We start from the raw sequence: 17,545 nt of genomic DNA on the forward strand, positions 1-17,545 counted from the left end.
CAAATTAATGCTAATTGTAACAGTAGTTTTTGTGATGGATGATACTAGTGAAGGGGGATCCCCTGCTCCACATGTGTATGGAAAGTTACAGGGGAATATGCACACACCACACACACACTCATCACACACACAATCATGCACACACACCTCTATGTGCACACCCCCCGACAAGCACACACTACATGACAGAGTTACACCTACCCCATGCACATGCATACACACACGCTACCTGCAGACATGCGCCACCTACATCTGTGAACAAGTGCTTTAAACTGACTCAGGATCCATTTGGAAGCTTTATTGATGAAGCTGGCATGGGAAACACGCAGGGCCAAAGCCTTTTGGGAGCGGGATAGTGCTGGTGAGTCATCATCTTATTTCATTCAGTGTAGAGTGAATTCAGCGAATGGTGCGGAGCCAGGGAGACGCCGACTGAAACGAGTTCCCTCTGCGATGATGAGTGATGGAGGTGGGGTTTAGAACTGCACTCACGAAATGGAATGAGATCTATCACGTAGGACTGGGTTGGGTTTTGCTTCTCAGAGGAGCTGCTGCTGGAGCATTCTCTCGTAGGAGTTCCTTATGAGGCCCCTTACTCGTTCCCTTCTTTGGGGTCGAAAGCCACATTGGTGTAAGGTGGTGGAAGGGGCATTGGTGCAGAAGGAACCCCAACGTTTGCATTGCCACCGTATGGCGTAAACAACATGGCCTGAAAAAGGAAAGACCAGCCCTCGCTGGTAACGTTATCACTTCCATTCTCTCCCCACCCCCAACCATCACCCCTCTGACCCTTCCATTCTCACTCCCTGTCACTTTCCACTTCCTTTCATCAACTCATGTTTCAGCTCGCTCACCATCGTTTTCCTCATCCTTCTAGTTCTTATAACTGGGGCAGGTATGTCACTGGTGTAAGTCTCCTGTAGTGACTGGCATTACACCAGGGATGAATCTGTGCCATCATTACAAACTCTACTAGCAACCCCCTACTTGCTATCAATAGGATTTTCCCTGTGGGGATGCATGGGTCCCCGGTGTCATGGAACATAATCCTGGTTTCTTGCTACAGTGATTACATTTTGGATACAGAATCTAAAAGTTCTTAGGTCCTGACTGCAGCAGGTTTGCTGGGAGGCACTTAAAGGTTAATGTGGTAGGTCTCACTACACCACAGTGTCCCCCTCTGTGCTCCTTGCTAGGGCTGCTTGAAAATTTCCTGTCAAAAAGCTGCTTTAAAAAGAAACCCCAAAGAAACCCCAAACTTTTCTGTCTAACTCAATGAATTGTTTCATGAAAAATATCCAATTTCCTGGGAAAAATTCAATTTTTCATCAAAAGAGTGAATGCCCGAAAGCCAAAAGATATCAATTTGGAGATGCTGACAGTGCCTCATGGGAGATGTAGTTTGTTTACCTAGTGTCCCCATTCTGTTATGGGTCAGGCTCACAGATTAGACTAAATTTCCCATGATGCACCATGCCCAGGGACTCCCAGGATGCAACAATCTCCCCTCACCAAGAGAGAAGGTGATGTTGCATCATGGGAGTTGTAGCCAGTCCAAGGAGCCTACTCTACGAAGGAGAATGGCAACATGAGGCATTCAGCCTACAACCACATCAGGCAGCACGGCAGCATTTCCAAATTGAAATCTTTTGGGTTTTGGCCAAAAGATTTTGGTATTTGAATTTCCACCAAAAAAATTAAATATGTCTGTGGAAAATGTAGACAAAAACAAGTTTTTTTTTCCCATAAAACCTGAACACATTTTTCAACACAGTTTGAGAAAACATTAGCCTATCAGTGTGTGACACTACCTACTCCCAAGTCAACAAGTGATTAACCTTATCTCAGCTACCCCCATCACTCTGCAAAGGTGCTCAGAGGAAAGGCCATGAAAACTGCTGCGTGGGAGGCAGCCAGAATTTGGGAAGGTCAGATTCCACACCAGCCTCATAGCAGTGAGTTGTACCCCAAATAAGAAGTTTCCTGTTGTGTAGGTTCATTTAGTTTACTGTCAGGCTAGAAACATTGTCCGTGGAGGGAATGTCCACAGATGTCGTTTTTGGGAAGGGAGTTTTGCAGCATCATGAGCAGTTTGCAGCATCGTGATTCTGTGGCTGGGTTCTATGCTAGCCCCAGCAGCTGCTGTAAAACAGAGGCTAGCGATGACCTCTGAGGAGTTGTCCACCAGTCAGGTATTGCTGGAGCACCAGGGACTATGGCCGTGCCCTCAATACATCCCCTCCACCAAGGGAGGAAGAACTGGTTGTGCCAGGTGGGAATTCCATGCCAAGGGAATTCTCTGCTGGAGAGATCCAGTGACTTTCAATGGCACAAATGTGTGGGATTGTGGCTCAGGATTAGACCCAGTTACAGTTTCCTGTCCCCCACCACCTGGCACAGGGAGATGAAAAAGAAATTACATAAATTAAAAGACTGACAACGAAGGTCAGTGTGGTGTCAGTTGAAATTGGCATTATTTCCCCCTCCCATAAAAAAAAAGATTCATTAACATGAATCATGGTGCCACTGCCAGAACCCTTGCTTGGAATCAGGGTAAAATGGGCCAGAAAATAGGGCTATTTCCTCAGCCAAAAATGTCAACAAAATGTCTATCAACCACCAAAATATTTTGATTCAACATGGAACCGGATGCCTCATGGGAATTGTAGTTTGGGTACCTAATACTTCCATTGTGCGCTGTGTTCACAGGCAGGACAATATATCCCATGATTTACCACTTTCCCCTTGTTGAAGAAGGGAGGGGATGTGTCACAGGGGCCCTAACCATGGTGCATCATGGGAGATGTAGTCCAGCTAGAGAACACGGCCTTTAGAGGAAAATGGGAGCACATGGTAGCTGAACTACAACTGCCACTGAGCACCATGGTGTCACTTTGAATCTAAATAGTTTCGTTTTGAGGTGTCCAGTGTTTTGGCAAAATAGCAACATTTTCTGCAGGAAGCAGGTGCTTTCCGTTAAATTTCTCTCATAGTCAAAACCCTAATTTCCCATCAAAAAACAATTTGACAAAATTTTCAACCAGCCCTAAAACAGTCATTTCCTCCATTACTGTTCCCCTGAGACGCATTTAGGCCCTTCCCCAGGGACACTCCTGCCATCAGGGAGGTGCTTCACAGAGCCAAGCACCTCCCCTTCCTTTCAACACACGATCTGACTCAACTAAGTCCCGTTTGAGAATGGAAAGACTCACGGTGTTCGGGGTATACCAGATGGCTTGGCACGCAAAGTGTGAGGTTGAGACAGTGATGCAGAACTCCAGGATGGTGATGAAGAACAGCATGGCCACAGTTCCGTTCGCGGCACCCTGGGGAGCACAAAACCACGGGGGGGGGGGGGAGGGTAGGTAATTACTCAACTGCTAGAGGTAACACACTGCACAGGGCTGCTGTGAAGTGCATAAAAATCCCTCTTTTCCCTCCAAAGGGATGCAATGGGAGTCTAATTCTAGGGATTCAGAAATCCCAGTTCTTCCCACCTCTCAGGCACAGAGAATTCTCCTCCTCTTTCTAACTATTCAGCAGCTCCGCTCATTATGATGCATGGAGCCACACTGCTGTCAGGACATCACAGTATTCTGTTTTTTCCTAGGTCTACCAGGTAGGGCCCAAGCATAATTTTTTCAGGCCCAGTACAAACTTGTAACACAGGCCCCCTCCCGCACACATACCTATGGAGGTTGCAGCCTGGGCTGGGCCCCTCAGGGCCTCTGGGCCCTGGTAAAGTGTCCCCTTTCCCCCTCCCCCCCCGATGTGGGGGCCCTGCTACCAGGATCTGTGCCCCTAAGATGCAGCCTTTTGTCAAGCTGGAGGATCATACAGCCTGGGTCTAGGGGAGGCAGTGTGGCCTAGTGGATCAAATACTGGCCCAGAACTCAGAAAAGCTGGGTACCATTCTGAACTCTGTCAGTAGCCTGCACATGACTTTGGGCAAGTGGCTTCACTCCCCTGTGCCCTCAGTGTCCCCATCTGTGCAAAGTGGGTTTAAACAAAGTAAAGCAGGCATTTGAGTCCAATCCTACTCCTCCTGAAATCAACAGGAGTTATTATTATTATTAATGTGTACGTTGATAACACTTGGAAACCCTGATCATGGACCAGGCCCTAATGTGCTAGGTGCTGTATAAAAACATAAGGAAAACATGGTCCCTGCCTGATTTTTGGCATTGAAAGGAGTTTTGACACTGGCTTTATCAAGTAGATTTAGTCCTGCTTCTGTACAGGGGGATGGATTGGACAGTCCCTAAGGTCCCTTTCAGCCTCACTTTTCTATGATTCTATGGCAGAATCTGGCCACTTACCAACCAACCATACTTCTCATTGATGTAATGTGACTGATTAATAATCAGCTCCGTTAAGAAGAGAATGATCCCAATGGCTGAAAAGATGGCACTAGTGATGTTCATTCCCAGGCTGCCTCTCACCTGAAAGAGACGTGCAGAGGGTCAGGTTGTGTGTAGGCAGAAAAGAGGCTTGGTTAAAATAAGAACTAGCCCACTGATATGTCCTGGGAATGCTCCAACACACGTATGTTTTGGGCAGAACTTAATTGCAGAGTTAATTTTTTCCATCACATTAAATTGTATTACAAGCTAAAATTGTATTTTTCAACCTAACGGGTGTTAGCTGGAAGCTGAATACATTTGAAAATCTTTGGCTAAGCAGAGCTCTAGTAATTGCTAGAAGACCAAGACTACAAGCATGGAAATCCAAAAAGTGACCAACAATTGAAGACTGGAGGCTCTGTAAGCTTGGCCATCATGGAAAGATTTGTATACTATAACAGAAACTATAACAGAAATACCCAAGAAAAATTCTCAGAGCTATAGGATGCTCTCCTGGAAGAATCTGAATGATCCTATTAAATGAAAGTGCCACTTTACATCCCCTTCTCCTCTTTACCCATTTCATTCCATCCCTGTCTCTATCACCCACCTCTGAACTTTGCTTCTATTCTTTACATTAACTTAATTTTGCTTTAACTGGTTGGATTTGTATGAACAAAATTTTGCTTGTTTGTAAATTGTATAATCCAAATAATTGAGTTGTATTTTAACCATTCATATTATATAATTAAATGTTTCAAGTACCGCTAAGGTTAGGTAGCAAATGGTTAATGCATCATGAGAAGTTTATATATATAGTTTTTTTATTCTGTATATATATTTTGAAATTTTGAATAGAAATTTAATTAAAAAAAAAAAAAAAAAAAAAAGAACCAACCCTGAACCTTTACACTCAACTCAAACCCTGAACGCTGAGCACTGTACATCCACACATCTTCTACTTGGGTGGTCAGCTTGATGTGGTGGAGAAGCTTGTGTGTATTAAAGACCATAAGAGAGGCCATCAGGAGTCTTGCACACCTGGTAGGGTCACTCCATGGTAGTAAGGTCCAAGGCGCAGTACCAGGCAAAGCACAGTCCAACACAACACAGCAAAGACCACACAACGGAGATTGCTCAACTCTACGACTCAGCAAGGGTCACCAGGACGTCTGGCCAGTATTTTCCAGGCACATGGACTGAGGGTATAAAATAAGGGACAGTGGCATCATGCTTTGACCTCTCTCTTCCCCCACCTATGCTGAAGGCAACAAGAATGCTGGGAAGACAAAGACTTGAACTAAGGAGACTGGTCCCAGGCTAAGAAGGAAAGTCAGCCTGTGTATTAAGGATGTAATCTACCTGCAACATCCAGTGGGGTGAGAAAAACTGCTTAATCCAAATACTGCTTAATCTAACAGGGTTTAGGATTTAGACTGCATGCTTACTTTTTATTTGCTTTGCTAACTATCTCTGGCCTTTATGCCTACCACTTATAATCACTTAAAATCTATCTTTCTGTAATTAATAAACTTATTTTAATGTTTTATCCTTACCAGTGAGTTTGTCTGAAGTGCGTAGGAAAGCTGCTCAATTACAAATGCTGGTGCATGTCCACTTTCCTTTGACAAAGGGGCAAACTAATTGATAAGTCTGCACTGTTCAAAAGAAGGCCTTGAGCAGTGCAAGACAGTATATTTCTGGGGCACAAGGCTGGGGGCTTGGGAAACTTGCTGGTGTTTCCCTGCATGTAGATCACGAGTGGCTTGGTGAGCATTCATGCAACTTTGCTGGGTGTGCCTCTGCATCCTGGTGGCTGAGTGACAACAGCACCTGGAGGGGTTTGCCGCTTGTCACTAGCAAAGGATTGAGAGAGCCAGCCCACACTGGAGGGTTAAGGGGGCACAGGGGTCCCACAGTTCCAGGTTGTACCCCAGGGATCCTGTCACGGTTGCAGTCTCCATATGCAAGTCATGCCAGGAAAAGATGGTGTTTTTGTCTCCCTTTAGTGGCTGAGCCATATGGAAGGTTTATAAGGCTGCTGCTGCAACCAGTGACAGCGCCCTGTCTTCTAGCTCAAGTAGTAGAGACTTTTCCTTATGGTGCTGAAGTTCCTAAGTTCAAAGCCTTGGGGCTGGTTTAACAGTCAGTGACACATGCTGTGTATGTTCCAGGGTGAACAGCATGCTTGATTTTTAGTCTTAGGTCCTCTTATAAGCACAAAATTCACTTAAAAACGAGATTTCACGGGTTTATATAATTTGCAGAGTTCAACAAACTACCTGAATTTTAGGGCTTCAAACCCTACCTGTTTAACTTGGGAATTTCACTTATGACGACAGTAATAAACCATAGCAGTTGCCTATTGCAGGCCTTAGTCACCTGCAGAGTCTGCCAACTAGCTAATATATTCCCAGGAGTGGCTCATAGTTAACAGAGTATGGGTCATGGAGTGAATTATGCAATGTCTTTTTCCACTACAAAATTTAGTTCCTACTATGCAGAGAAAAGAAAATAGTTGATGAAAAGTAAGAGGCAGAGCTGTTTGAAATTTTCAAAATTTCATGAAAATAGTGAATTCTTTTTTGCAAGGGGAATGGGGAAAAAATTCTATATTTTTCATTCATTCCTCTATTTTTTGATCTGCTCTAGGTCTCAATTCAGAAAAGCACTTAAGCACATCCTTAATTTTAAGCACATCTTTAAGCCTCACAGATACTTAGTGCTCTGCTCAGTAGGGGACTAGCAGAAGTCCTCTTCTCTTCACTGTTCTGAATAAATTTATGGCTACTTTAATTCTTCTAAATTCCCTTTATTTTTTTCAGTGTCCCTGAACCCTTTGTCTTTCTCTTGGCTCCAGCAGCCTGGCTGCCTTTTCAGCAGCAGTTTGCAGCTCAACTTTCTATTGAACTCCTTTCTGTTGGGCTCTTAACTGAGGATTTTGTGTCAATAGAAAATTGACGGTGGTTGTTGGGCCACAAGATGCTGCTAAGAATACTGAGGGAGACGGCAGGCAGTGGTTTAAAGCGTCCCCATTTCTCCTCCAGATCCCTATTTGTCTCTTCTGTCTTCCTCTGCAACACAAGTTCCAATAGAAGTTGGTCCAATAAACGATATTACCTCACCCACCTTCTCCCTCTCCAATATTCCTTCTCCATGTTCTTGATCAACCATGCTCTTCCCGGATAGTGTCCTGGGTGAAGCAGAGCTAAACTCAGAGTACCCCACACATTAAGGAAGTGGAGGAAACATTATCTGGAAACTCACCAGACAGGAATTGCGACGATTCTCAGCTGCAACTGAGAGGGATCCAGAAATGATGAACTGCCCAGGAAAAGAGAAAACCATCATTCATATGTCACACTTACAAGAAAGATCTCTTCTCTGAGAGAGGCTGTATGTGATGGAAACAAGGGCAAAGTATGACACTATTCCCTCACCAGGGAGGGTCATAACAACTACACCTAGTCTTAGTGAGCAGTTTCCATGTAGTAATGTTGCCATTTTGGTTAATCTAAATCCACTCAGGTAACGTGACACCCACGCCATAATCCTTCCCCACAGACTCTCCTCTTCTTCTCTCCTCCTTCTGAGTTCTTGCTCTTTTCTGAGAATGGAGCTTTTGCCTCTCTCCATAAATACAGCCATGACTAGATGGCCCTGAGAAGAGCTCAGGATGTCACCAGGTTCCTCTCCCCACCATGCACCCAGCGCAGCTGTACCATCCCCCACCTATGTCTGTACCTATGGAGATTGTATAGTACTCCCATCGCCATGGTATCTGAGCATCTCTACATCTCAAACCTGACCTGCAGCACCCCCTGCTATTCCAGTGCTGACCTCCCCAGCTTCCCAGCTGAGCAAGCATGCCTCATTCCAGACCTGCAGTGCCCCCTGCTCTCACCTCCTGTGGCAGAGCAGTTACCAATTTCACTCAACAAATGACCAGTCCCTGGTTTGGAACCTGGCAGGAAATTTGCCCCTTTTTGCTGGTCAGCGAAGGTTCCATTTTTCTTTCCCATTCAGGGTAGCTAAACCCTAACAAGGCCCGGTGCAGCTAGGGGAATCAGCAAAGGGACAGAGACCTGAGCCGTGACCACAGCCTAGTAAGCTAGAGGTGCTCAGGTTGTGACCTCACGAAGGCCTGGGCCTTGACATCGGCACCGGTAGACAGAGGTGCTGAACCAATGACTTCACGGGTGCGATGAGCACCAACATCAGCCCAGCAGAGGGGTTAAGGCAGGGACTTCACAGCAGCTTGGCCCCTGACACCAGCCCAACAAGCCAGGTTTGGTGAATAGGGTGAGTAGATTGTCAAAATGAGAATCCAGGACACCCGACATGTGGAGCAGGCCAGGTGGGGTAGCAAGGATCATGAGAGTGGTGTTCAGGGCTGGCAGTTAGTGTGAGGCAGCTGTCTTTCAGGCATGTGTGGATTGGTTTTATTGGGGGCTAAGGTGACATAAGGGGAAGGTTTTTTGGAGCTTGGTCTGGGGCATTGCATGATGCAGGACAGCAGACAAACGATCTACCGAGCAATGGCAAGAAATGGGTCAGCAAATAAGATGGGACAATGATCTACCAAATGACAATCTGCTGTCACACTTGCTGCGAAGAGGTGGGCCAGTTTAGCTGGACTAAGGTTCTACCATATCCCAGTCGAGTGACGTCTGCTGCAAGTTTCTGAACTGATCACACGCTGCCTCTTTCCCTTTGTGGGTTGCTTTTGGTAATGAGGTCCTAGTCATCATCCATAGCTAAAGTCTGCATAGTCTCTTTATACATACAGGAAGTTTGATGTCAATGGGAAGGAATCAGGAGATCTGGGTTCTGGCACAATTCAGTTCTGCTACAATTCACCTGCATTACCTCAGGTGACTGCGTTAAGTCCCTTGGTGCCTGAGGTGCCCCATCTGTAAAATGGGGATAACAACATCTAACTCACTAGCATTTTATGAGCTTTAGTTCACTTGTGTGTATAAAGTGCATTAATATCCTGGAAGTGTTCATCTTTTCCTTTGTTTATTTTACGTGTATCATTACAGTCCTCATAGACGGGTGGAGCATTAATGATAGACAATGATTATTTATTCATGTGGCCATGCCATCATTTCATAAATGCTTCCATTTATTCTACTCACAGAAAGTCCTCCCCAGAAGGGGTACCCTGAGATAACGGAGGGGGAAGCGTAGTGTCGTCCAATGAAAAATATCAGGACAATCCCAAAGCCAAAGTGCATCAGCCCAGTCAGGATTTGGATGGCCTGTGGGAAGAGAATGGGGCAATCAGAGGAGCCTTGTGGAGGAGTGGAGCATTGTGTCCAGAGCAGAGCTGATCAGCAATTAGCATTTCCATCCTGCGGGAAATTCTGATCTTTCAGCTGTTGTTTTAATCCAAAAAAATCTGAAAAATTTCCATTTGGAGATGTTGAAACATTTCATTTCTGTGTGTCAAGTATCTCAAAACATTTCATTTAGGCTTGGTTAGTAATGAACTGAGGGGCATGGATCAGCACTCCCAATCAGCACCTGGCCCAAGGAACCTAACGACCCAACCAGTGAGCCAAATTCAGTGATGAATCCTGGTCATGAATGCCTATGCTAAGAAGATGAACACTGAACTGAGTCGGTGCCTTGCTTTATGGGAGTTGTGGTCAGGGTGCCTTGTGCCCCCATATTCTTCCATGGGCCAGGCTTCCTAGCTGGACTACATCACATATGTGGAATCATGGGACTCCCATGACATACCATAGTGATTCAGCAAAAGAGAAGACTGCAGTGCATCTTGGAAGATGTAGTTTGAAAACAGGGAGCCAGTCCTAAAGGGGAAGATTGAGACCATCACCCAAACTACAGCTTCCAGGAGGCATCGTAGCTGCTCAGGATGCAGAAACTCAGAATGCAGTTTAATGTCAAACTTACCTGGGAGGAAACATTTCAGTTCAGTTTGACAAACGGAAGTACCTTCATTTGGAAAGTCCCCACCCAAAACAAAATATTTTGTTTTGACTTTCCCAATGGAAAATTTTGATTTTGTGCAAACTATATTTCCCAATGAAAAAAATGTGGTCCCTGCTAATAGCCCCCTCACCAGTGTCTGGAAACACCACCAACGAACGAGTCAAAGAATCAAATCTGTGTAAGCATGAAAACTTCTCTCTCTCATTGACAGAGGTTAGCCCAATAAAAGATATTACCTCAGCCACCGGCATATAATAATGCAAAAAGAGCAATAAATGGTTCCTTAGTTTTTCTGAAGTCCGTCTGCAGAGCTGCCCAGCATATTTGGTATGGTATGTACGGGTCACAGGGTTATAGACTGAGACCTCTGGGAATGATTATGTGTTTCTTGCATTTACTCAGGCAGCAGATGTTGCTCTTAAGTTTTGCTTTCTTTTTCTTCATGTTGTGGAGATTCCACTTCAGACAGCAAAATTCGATACCTTCCATTATTATATGCAGTGTTGTTGTAGCGGTGTTGGGCTCAGGATATTTGAGAGACAAGGTGGCTGAGGTAACATCTTTTATTGGTTTCCACTGCTCCTTCTCAGTCCAGATCCTCAACTGGTGTGAAAGTAGCACAATGGAGCTACACCCATTTACACCAGCTGAATATGTCCCCTCCTCCCCATGCTGACCTGTGCCACCTGGTAGCACTTTCATTCATTTAGTTACAGAAACAGCTGGTTTATCATTCATCCGCCCTTCCCCCCCCCAGTTTTTCCTTTGCTTGATTAATCCTCATTTCTCCCTGTTTGGGCAGCTAGGAGGAGTCACTGCCTCTGGAACCCAGGGTGTATTCCCTCCCCAAAGCAATGAAGTCTCAAGAAGAGGTTGGATCTACTCTGGGTCCCTGAGGTGCCAAGTCACAGCTTCTTGGCATCCTTCGCATAAAGCTGTTCATTAAAGTTAAAAAAAAAAAAAAAAAAAAGGGGGGGGGGGGGGGCAAGCGGAGTCTGGCATTTACTCCTGCTCAGTCATTCACCCATGTGGGCAGGCCCTTCTGCATGGAAATGACATCCTCATGGAACTGAGAGTAAAGATCGCACTTACCCCCAGTGTCTTGGGCTGTCCTTTGAGGAATAACTTCATCATCTCTTCTTTCCTCAGCTGCGTGACCTGGTCAGCTGGAATCCTGGGGTACATTGCCCCAAGAGGCTGGTTCCCAAGGTTCATGACTCCGAACTGCTGAGGCCCACATTGCACCATGTGAGGAGTCTGGGAAACACCAGCACTGTTTGGGGGCATGATCACAAACACCCCATTGGCCGTGCTTCCTGGTGCTGCCATGATGGCAAAGATGCTGCAAAAAAGAGTGATTGGGCCAGATTTACCTATATGCAATAATACTGGTCCCAAAATTAACCCATGGGCCATGCAGAGTAGAACGCTTTGTTACCTATTGCTCAGCCCCTTTTGAATCCTTGCCATGATTTTGTCCTTCTCATGCAGCTATAATTGGAGCACTAGCTACACCTAAGGTTAAGGGTTAAGATTTCAACAGCTGACTAAAGGATTCAGCCACCCAGCTCCCATTAATTTCAACAGAGTTTGTTTGCTTTGAAAATCTCAGAAAAGATGCTCAAGTGTTTCCATTCCACCCCTCCTTTTCCTGGTGTCTTTATCTTTCTGGATCTTTCACTTTTGGGGATGGGATTTTCCAGAGCTGTGTGATTGATTATTTTATGGCTGATAGTGGGTGAAATCAACTTAGGTCCTTCGGCATAAAGGCCCTGATTCTACTTCCACTGACGTGAATGGCAACACTCCCATTAACTTCAAAGGCATGGGATCAGACCCTAAAGCATTTACAAAAGAGGTGGCCAAAAACTTTCCAGCAAAACTGGTTTTTGTGTGTATGGTAAGGGTCTGCTTTTCACAGAGCTTTTCAAGGTTTCATCAAAAAAACCTAAAAGTCCGAAACCAGAAATATTTCAACTCATCTGTGTTGTTGTGGTGCCTCATGGGATTTGTAGTTCAATTGACACATATCTCCGTTCTCCTCTGCAGGCTGGGATCCTTCACTGGACTACATCTCCCATCATGTGCCATGCCCAGGGACTCCCAGAATGCACTGCCTCTGTTTCCAAGAGGCAGGACCATGGTGCACCATAGGAGATGTAGTCTGACCAGGATTCCTGGCCTACAAAGGAGAAGGGGGGCAGTCAGGCACAGGAATGACAACTCCTATGAGTCAGCATTTCCAAATCAAAATATTTCGGTATTCGGATTTCCACTGAAAATTGAATTTTTCTGTGGAAAAATTCACAGTTGTCATCTGGCTCTAGTTAACAACACAAAGGATAGTTAATAACAATCTCCCAACACTCCAAAAGAAAGATGGTTGCAGAGGCAGATATGCGGATGTCCCATTTTGAGAGACATTTGCAGGTCCCGCCACATGGCCGTGTACAGCACTAACTGTATAACGGGCCAGTCTGCACAAATGCTCCCAGGTTTGACTTGTTAAGAGGCTCTAGATATTTTGTAAGTGTTAACAAGCACTGGAAAGCAGGTTGCGGTCATGATCTATAAGAAGGGAAAAGATTTCTGATGGCAGAGGGCTTCTTAATTTGGCAGAAAAGGCATAACAAGATCCAGCGTTGGAAGGAACAGCTAGATAAATTCAGGCTAGTGTGAGCAGGCATTAAGGGGCTTGATAGAGAAATCCCTGGGGGGGAAGTTTTATGGCCTCTATTACACAGGTCAGACTAACTAGATGATCATAATGATCCCTTCAGGCCTGAAACCTTTGAATCGAAACACCATTCTAACCTATGGGTGCGGCAAGGGGGAAGGAACGGCTAAAGGGCCATGTGGATAGTCAGCATGGTCTCTTCCTTCCCAGAGATTTTGCTGCTCTCCACCCACCTTTTGTCCCACTTCTATCTCCCTTTCACTGTCCAGGCCAGAGTATTTTGTTCATGGGGATGTTGTGGGAATGGGAAGGTGGTAGGGTGACAGCCCTTGTGTCTATGTTTTCAAAAGAGCTGGAGGCACCGCCCTTAGTTTGGGACCCCCAAGTGCTCACCCCAGATCCAACTGTTGTTAGACAGGAGACGTCACAGTCCATGTCAACACCATCCCCACCTCTGAGCTCTGCCCCCTAGCGCCATGCAGTGGAGAGAAACTGACGCATGAAAAGCTTTGGATCAACGCAAGGCAGTTGTGTTGCTGCTCCATCCTTCTGTAGCAACATTTTCTAGAGGTCTGAGAGGTGCCACTTGCTCTCACAGGCGCATGCTGCTTTGAGCCACAAGATTTTCCCCCCCTCTCCTCGCTCTCCTGCTTGTCAGGCAATCGGATCTGCTGCTCTTTAAATTCTGACCTCATTTTCCTAGAAGGGTCCTGAAAGTATCTCAGGGTCTCTGCATGTCCGCCTCCCCCAGTACGGCCACCACCCTCCAATTTTAACAGTCACCCTGGGAGCATGTTTGCCGATGCACTTACTGTGTTGTCACTGCAGCTACTCTCCTCCGTCCAGCCGTGGGCAACTCCAAGCTTCACCCGGAAATTCTCACAAAAGGGTTTTTATTAGCCTCGAACTTTGAATTCAGTGCTGACGGTCACACTCAGCTCCTCCTCCTTCTCTGCCCTGTTTTACTGCAGGACTCCAAAGTCCTGTTCCCTTCCCTCATTCCCCTCAGGGTCCTTCATATGCCTTTTTGCCCACCCTAATCACCATCCCTTCTGGCTCAGAAAACATGGGGCTCCCCATAGGAGCACACCAACACTGCCCTTTGGCCACCAGGGGCACTGCTGAGTGAAACGAGTCTCTTCCTTTTCCTGCTTTCCTAGAGGGAGCTGTCACAAAGTAGCTAAAGCTGGCGGGCATATTCAGATAAAAACTTTTGATTGGTGGAAAACTGGGTTTTTGATTAAACAAAAATGTTGCAGGAAACACCAGCTTTCTTCAAAATGTGAGGATGTTTCATTGGAAAGCTGAAGGCCCAGAAAAAAATTTGGTATCTGAAAATTGAATAATTTTCAGGGCTTCATAGAAACCCAGCCTGTGACGCACTGGGATTTCACTTATGACGACAGCAGTAAACCATAGCAATTGGCTATTGCAGCCCTTAATCACCTCCAAAGTCTGTCAATTACTAACTAATATATTCCCGGGAGTGTCTCATTGTTAACAAAGTATGGGGTGAATTATACAATGTGTCTTTCCGCTACAAAAAAATAGTTCTTACTATGCAGAGAAAATAAAATAGTTGATAAAAGGTAAGAAGCAGAGCTGTTTTTTGAAGAAAACTAGGAATTTTCCACTGAAAATTTTGATGAAAATGATCATTTTGTTTTAAGTGACATTTTCCAGGGAAAAAAGTCCATTTTCCAAACAGCTCTAGTAAGTGCATTCAGTATTTACCTAGTGCTTTTCATCTGCAAGGCATGTTCTCTCTCAACCCTCCTCCCCCTCCCTTCTGTTGCTGCATCTAAACTTCTGGGAACTTCTTAGTCAGCATTTACCACTAAGAGAGATTGTGAAGATCTGTGATCTTAAATGCCAGCAGTACACAGACAATGCCCATTTCTGGATCTTCTTGATAGCAGATAAACACACCACCATCACCCAGATGCCTAGTAATTCAGCAATGAAGCAGTGGATGAAGTGCCATTAGGTGAGGCTAACCCCCGCCAAGATGAAGCTAATGTTAGTAGAGAAGAGGAAATATTTTGAAGAATTGCCTAAGTATTGTCACATCTCCCTCTATCTAGTGAGGCTGAACTCAGATTGCATAGATAGTACTCCTTGCTACTTGTGAATGCTGCAGAAATCCTATTTCTTCTACAGCCAGCTAAAAAGTTGCATCAACCCTGCTAGACACAGGTAGCATAAACCTTGCATTGGTGCCCACCAATCTTGACTGTTGCAACGCACTACACCTAGGAATGAACACAAAAGTCTTGTAAAAAACCTCTAACAATGAAATGAAACTATCTGGTTATTCTATTTCAGCCTCTCCACTCTTGAGCTGAATCTCAGCAAAAGAGGCATCACATTTGCTTTGAGAAGGGCCCTCAGGTTTTTTTGACCATACACTTTTTGGTCTGACTGCTGAGATGACCCGGTGAAAGGATGAGGGGTGCTCATGGGCTGATTTTTCCTTGGATGCCAGTGACAAAGAATATACAGAGTTCAAGAACTTCAGATGGGAGTTGTTGTATTTTTAAATAGATAAATTCAGACAAAGTTCCATAATCAGAACAATCATCCAGGCCTTGGTAGTCTTTAAATATACCAGACTGGGACTGTATACACACACCCTGGGATCGGGGAAGCCTGTTGTCCTCCCATTTGGTCCCTGTGCCAGGCTAAGCAGTGGTCGAGGGATGTGTTCCATCTCTCAAGTGCCTGCAGAGGAGATCTGTTCTCCTAGGGACAGAGGATGTATCCTGAATAGATATCTGAATCATGGCAGCTGGGATCTAATGGCTGATCCTCCTCCTTGCGCATCAGCTAGCACCGGTCACTCTTGGAGACAAGATACTGGACTGGATGGACTATGAGTGTGATCCGCCCTGGGGTCCCTGTGTTTCCTTTCTCCTTGTGTTTACCAGGCTGATTTGACTCACAGATCCCTCCCATCACACACCCCTTTTGCCCCTCCCTCCTGCCCCATCCCCCTTGAATCCCATCTGTCGGTGTGATCATTGCCCTGTCTGCTCTCCGCTCGGTGAGCAAACAAGCTCAGCACGGCCACAGGGGACCCGGAGAGGCGCTCGGGGCATCTCCCAATGGCATTCCGCACTGCCAGGGGACTGGCGCAGGCCCCTGTGGAGCATTCAAATGCTCTCTCCCTTCTCCCTGCACTTACTCTGCCCTCCTCCCTCCAGCTCCTGGCAGCTGCCCAGCCTCAGCAGTCAATTAATTTATCTTCATGAAACACAATGTTTTATTAACATCAGACTTTGACTCCTCGCCTTTTGCTCCCCCTCCTTCCGCCCCAGTTTACCTTTGAGACACAGACATGGCTCCTATTTGCCACACGTTCCCCACCCATTTTGCTATACAAAACGGCATCCCCCCCACATGCCAGGGATCGCTGTGACCTTATTGGCTGATGGGGCGACACCATTTGGAACCAAAAACCAGAGTCTGAGAACCGCTGCTATAGACTGTAATCAACTCACCCCTTCACCTCTTCTTTGTTAAGCGAAATCGATTGAGCTCCTTGAGCCTCTTACTATAAGGCATGCTTTCTCACTGGAAGGGCAAAGGGGAAACCAGGACAATGCTATTAAATCTTTCTGCCACTGGTAATGGGGAGTGAAGAGGAATTGCAGGGCTCTCCGGAGCCCACCCATGCATGTGCTGCATAGATTCAGATTTAGGGCTTGACTCTTGGCTCATTGAAATTAGCAGAAGCTTTCCATTGATTTCAGTGGGCTTTGTTTCACTCAAGCGCTAGATCAGCTGGCAGAGCCAAATAGCTGCTCCTGGAATGGGGAAATGGGAAGGGTGGATGGCTGTAGGGCACTGAGCAGGGCTTCTGCGGGGAGTGCCGTCACGAGGCAGGTGGGCATGTGATTCCTGACAAGCAGCATGTGGGTCAGCTCATTTTCCTAGACACACAGAATAATGACAGGAGTCCCAAGAGGAAGTCAGGACAGCCCTAGTTTCCCCTTTTTCCCCACCCACCCACGGTAGAATCCTCTCTTCAGGACTTTCAATGTTATTAACAAAACACATTATGACGCACGTATGCCACACGCCCTGCTGAACTGCAGCTGATCTCCCTCCAGGCAATGGCATAACCTCACCAGGAAGTTCCTTCAGATTCACACGCAAGGCTTACTATTTAGTACCAGGTCTTGGCTGCTGCTACCGCCAAATTCTTCATGCCTTTTTGCCTCCCATCTTCTTCCTCCTCCTCCAGGAAGCTTACATGATCTCAGCCCCCTGAGAAATTAGCTCAGATATCCCGACTACTTTTACAAAGAGCATAAGAAGACCCAGATTGCTTTTTAAATAACCTCCCACTCTGTGGCCAGGTAATGACTGATCAGCAATACAGCTGGCGAATATCCTATCTGATTGAAAACGAGTGCAGAGTCATTTGATCTTGACTACTTCTCTGGGTGAATGATCAGCAATCAACTAGATTGCAAAGGATTAATTGTTCATCCTTTAGACTAAGGTTCCAGGTATAAATAGTTTATAAGTGGTTAACAGAGGTCTTACTAAATGATTAATC

General features: G+C 45.8%; 1 protein-coding gene across 3 annotated transcripts; it reads right to left on the reverse strand.

The window, feature by feature from the left end:
* Positions 1-283: 283 nt before the first annotated feature.
* LOC137148592 (membrane-spanning 4-domains subfamily A member 15-like) lies at positions 284-17,280 on the reverse strand. Of its 3 annotated transcripts, none has more exons than XM_067541476.1 (7): positions 17,147-17,280; positions 11,397-11,646; positions 9,485-9,607; positions 7,611-7,667; positions 4,320-4,442; positions 3,213-3,326; positions 284-709 (listed from the first exon to the last, which is right to left on the reverse strand). In XM_067541476.1, the coding sequence occupies exons 2-7, from the start codon at positions 11,631-11,633 to the stop codon at positions 593-595; spliced, it is 771 nt and encodes a 256-aa protein (XP_067397577.1). In that variant the 5' UTR covers positions 11,634-11,646; positions 17,147-17,280; the 3' UTR covers positions 284-592. The 3 variants fall into 3 exon arrangements, with proteins under 3 accessions (XP_067397577.1, XP_067397575.1, XP_067397576.1); XM_067541474.1 differs by having other exon boundaries at positions 17,157-17,269; XM_067541475.1 differs by lacking the exon at positions 17,147-17,280 and adding an exon at positions 13,794-14,702.
* Positions 17,281-17,545: the final 265 nt, after the last annotated feature.

The sequence above is a fragment of the Emydura macquarii genome, unplaced genomic scaffold (genome assembly GCF_026122565.2).
Source record: "Emydura macquarii macquarii isolate MOO-44397 ecotype Brisbane River unplaced genomic scaffold, CSIRO-AGI_Emac_v2 contig_670, whole genome shotgun sequence".
Classification (NCBI taxonomy): Eukaryota; Metazoa; Chordata; order Testudines; family Chelidae; genus Emydura; species Emydura macquarii.

Bases quoted from the DNA above. Each gene is read 5' to 3' on its own strand.
- LOC137148592 (XM_067541474.1), bottom strand. From the start codon at position 17,191: ATGAAGAATTTGGCGGTAGCAGCAGCCAAGACCTG. The intron at 11,647-17,156 runs GTACTAAATAGT...TCTTTTTTGCAG, and splicing joins GTAGCAGCAGCCAAGACCTG to CATCTTTGCCATCATGGCAG. The intron at 9,608-11,396 runs GTAAGTGCGATC...CTCTTCCCACAG, and splicing joins GACAGCCCAAGACACTGGGG to GCCATCCAAATCCTGACTGG.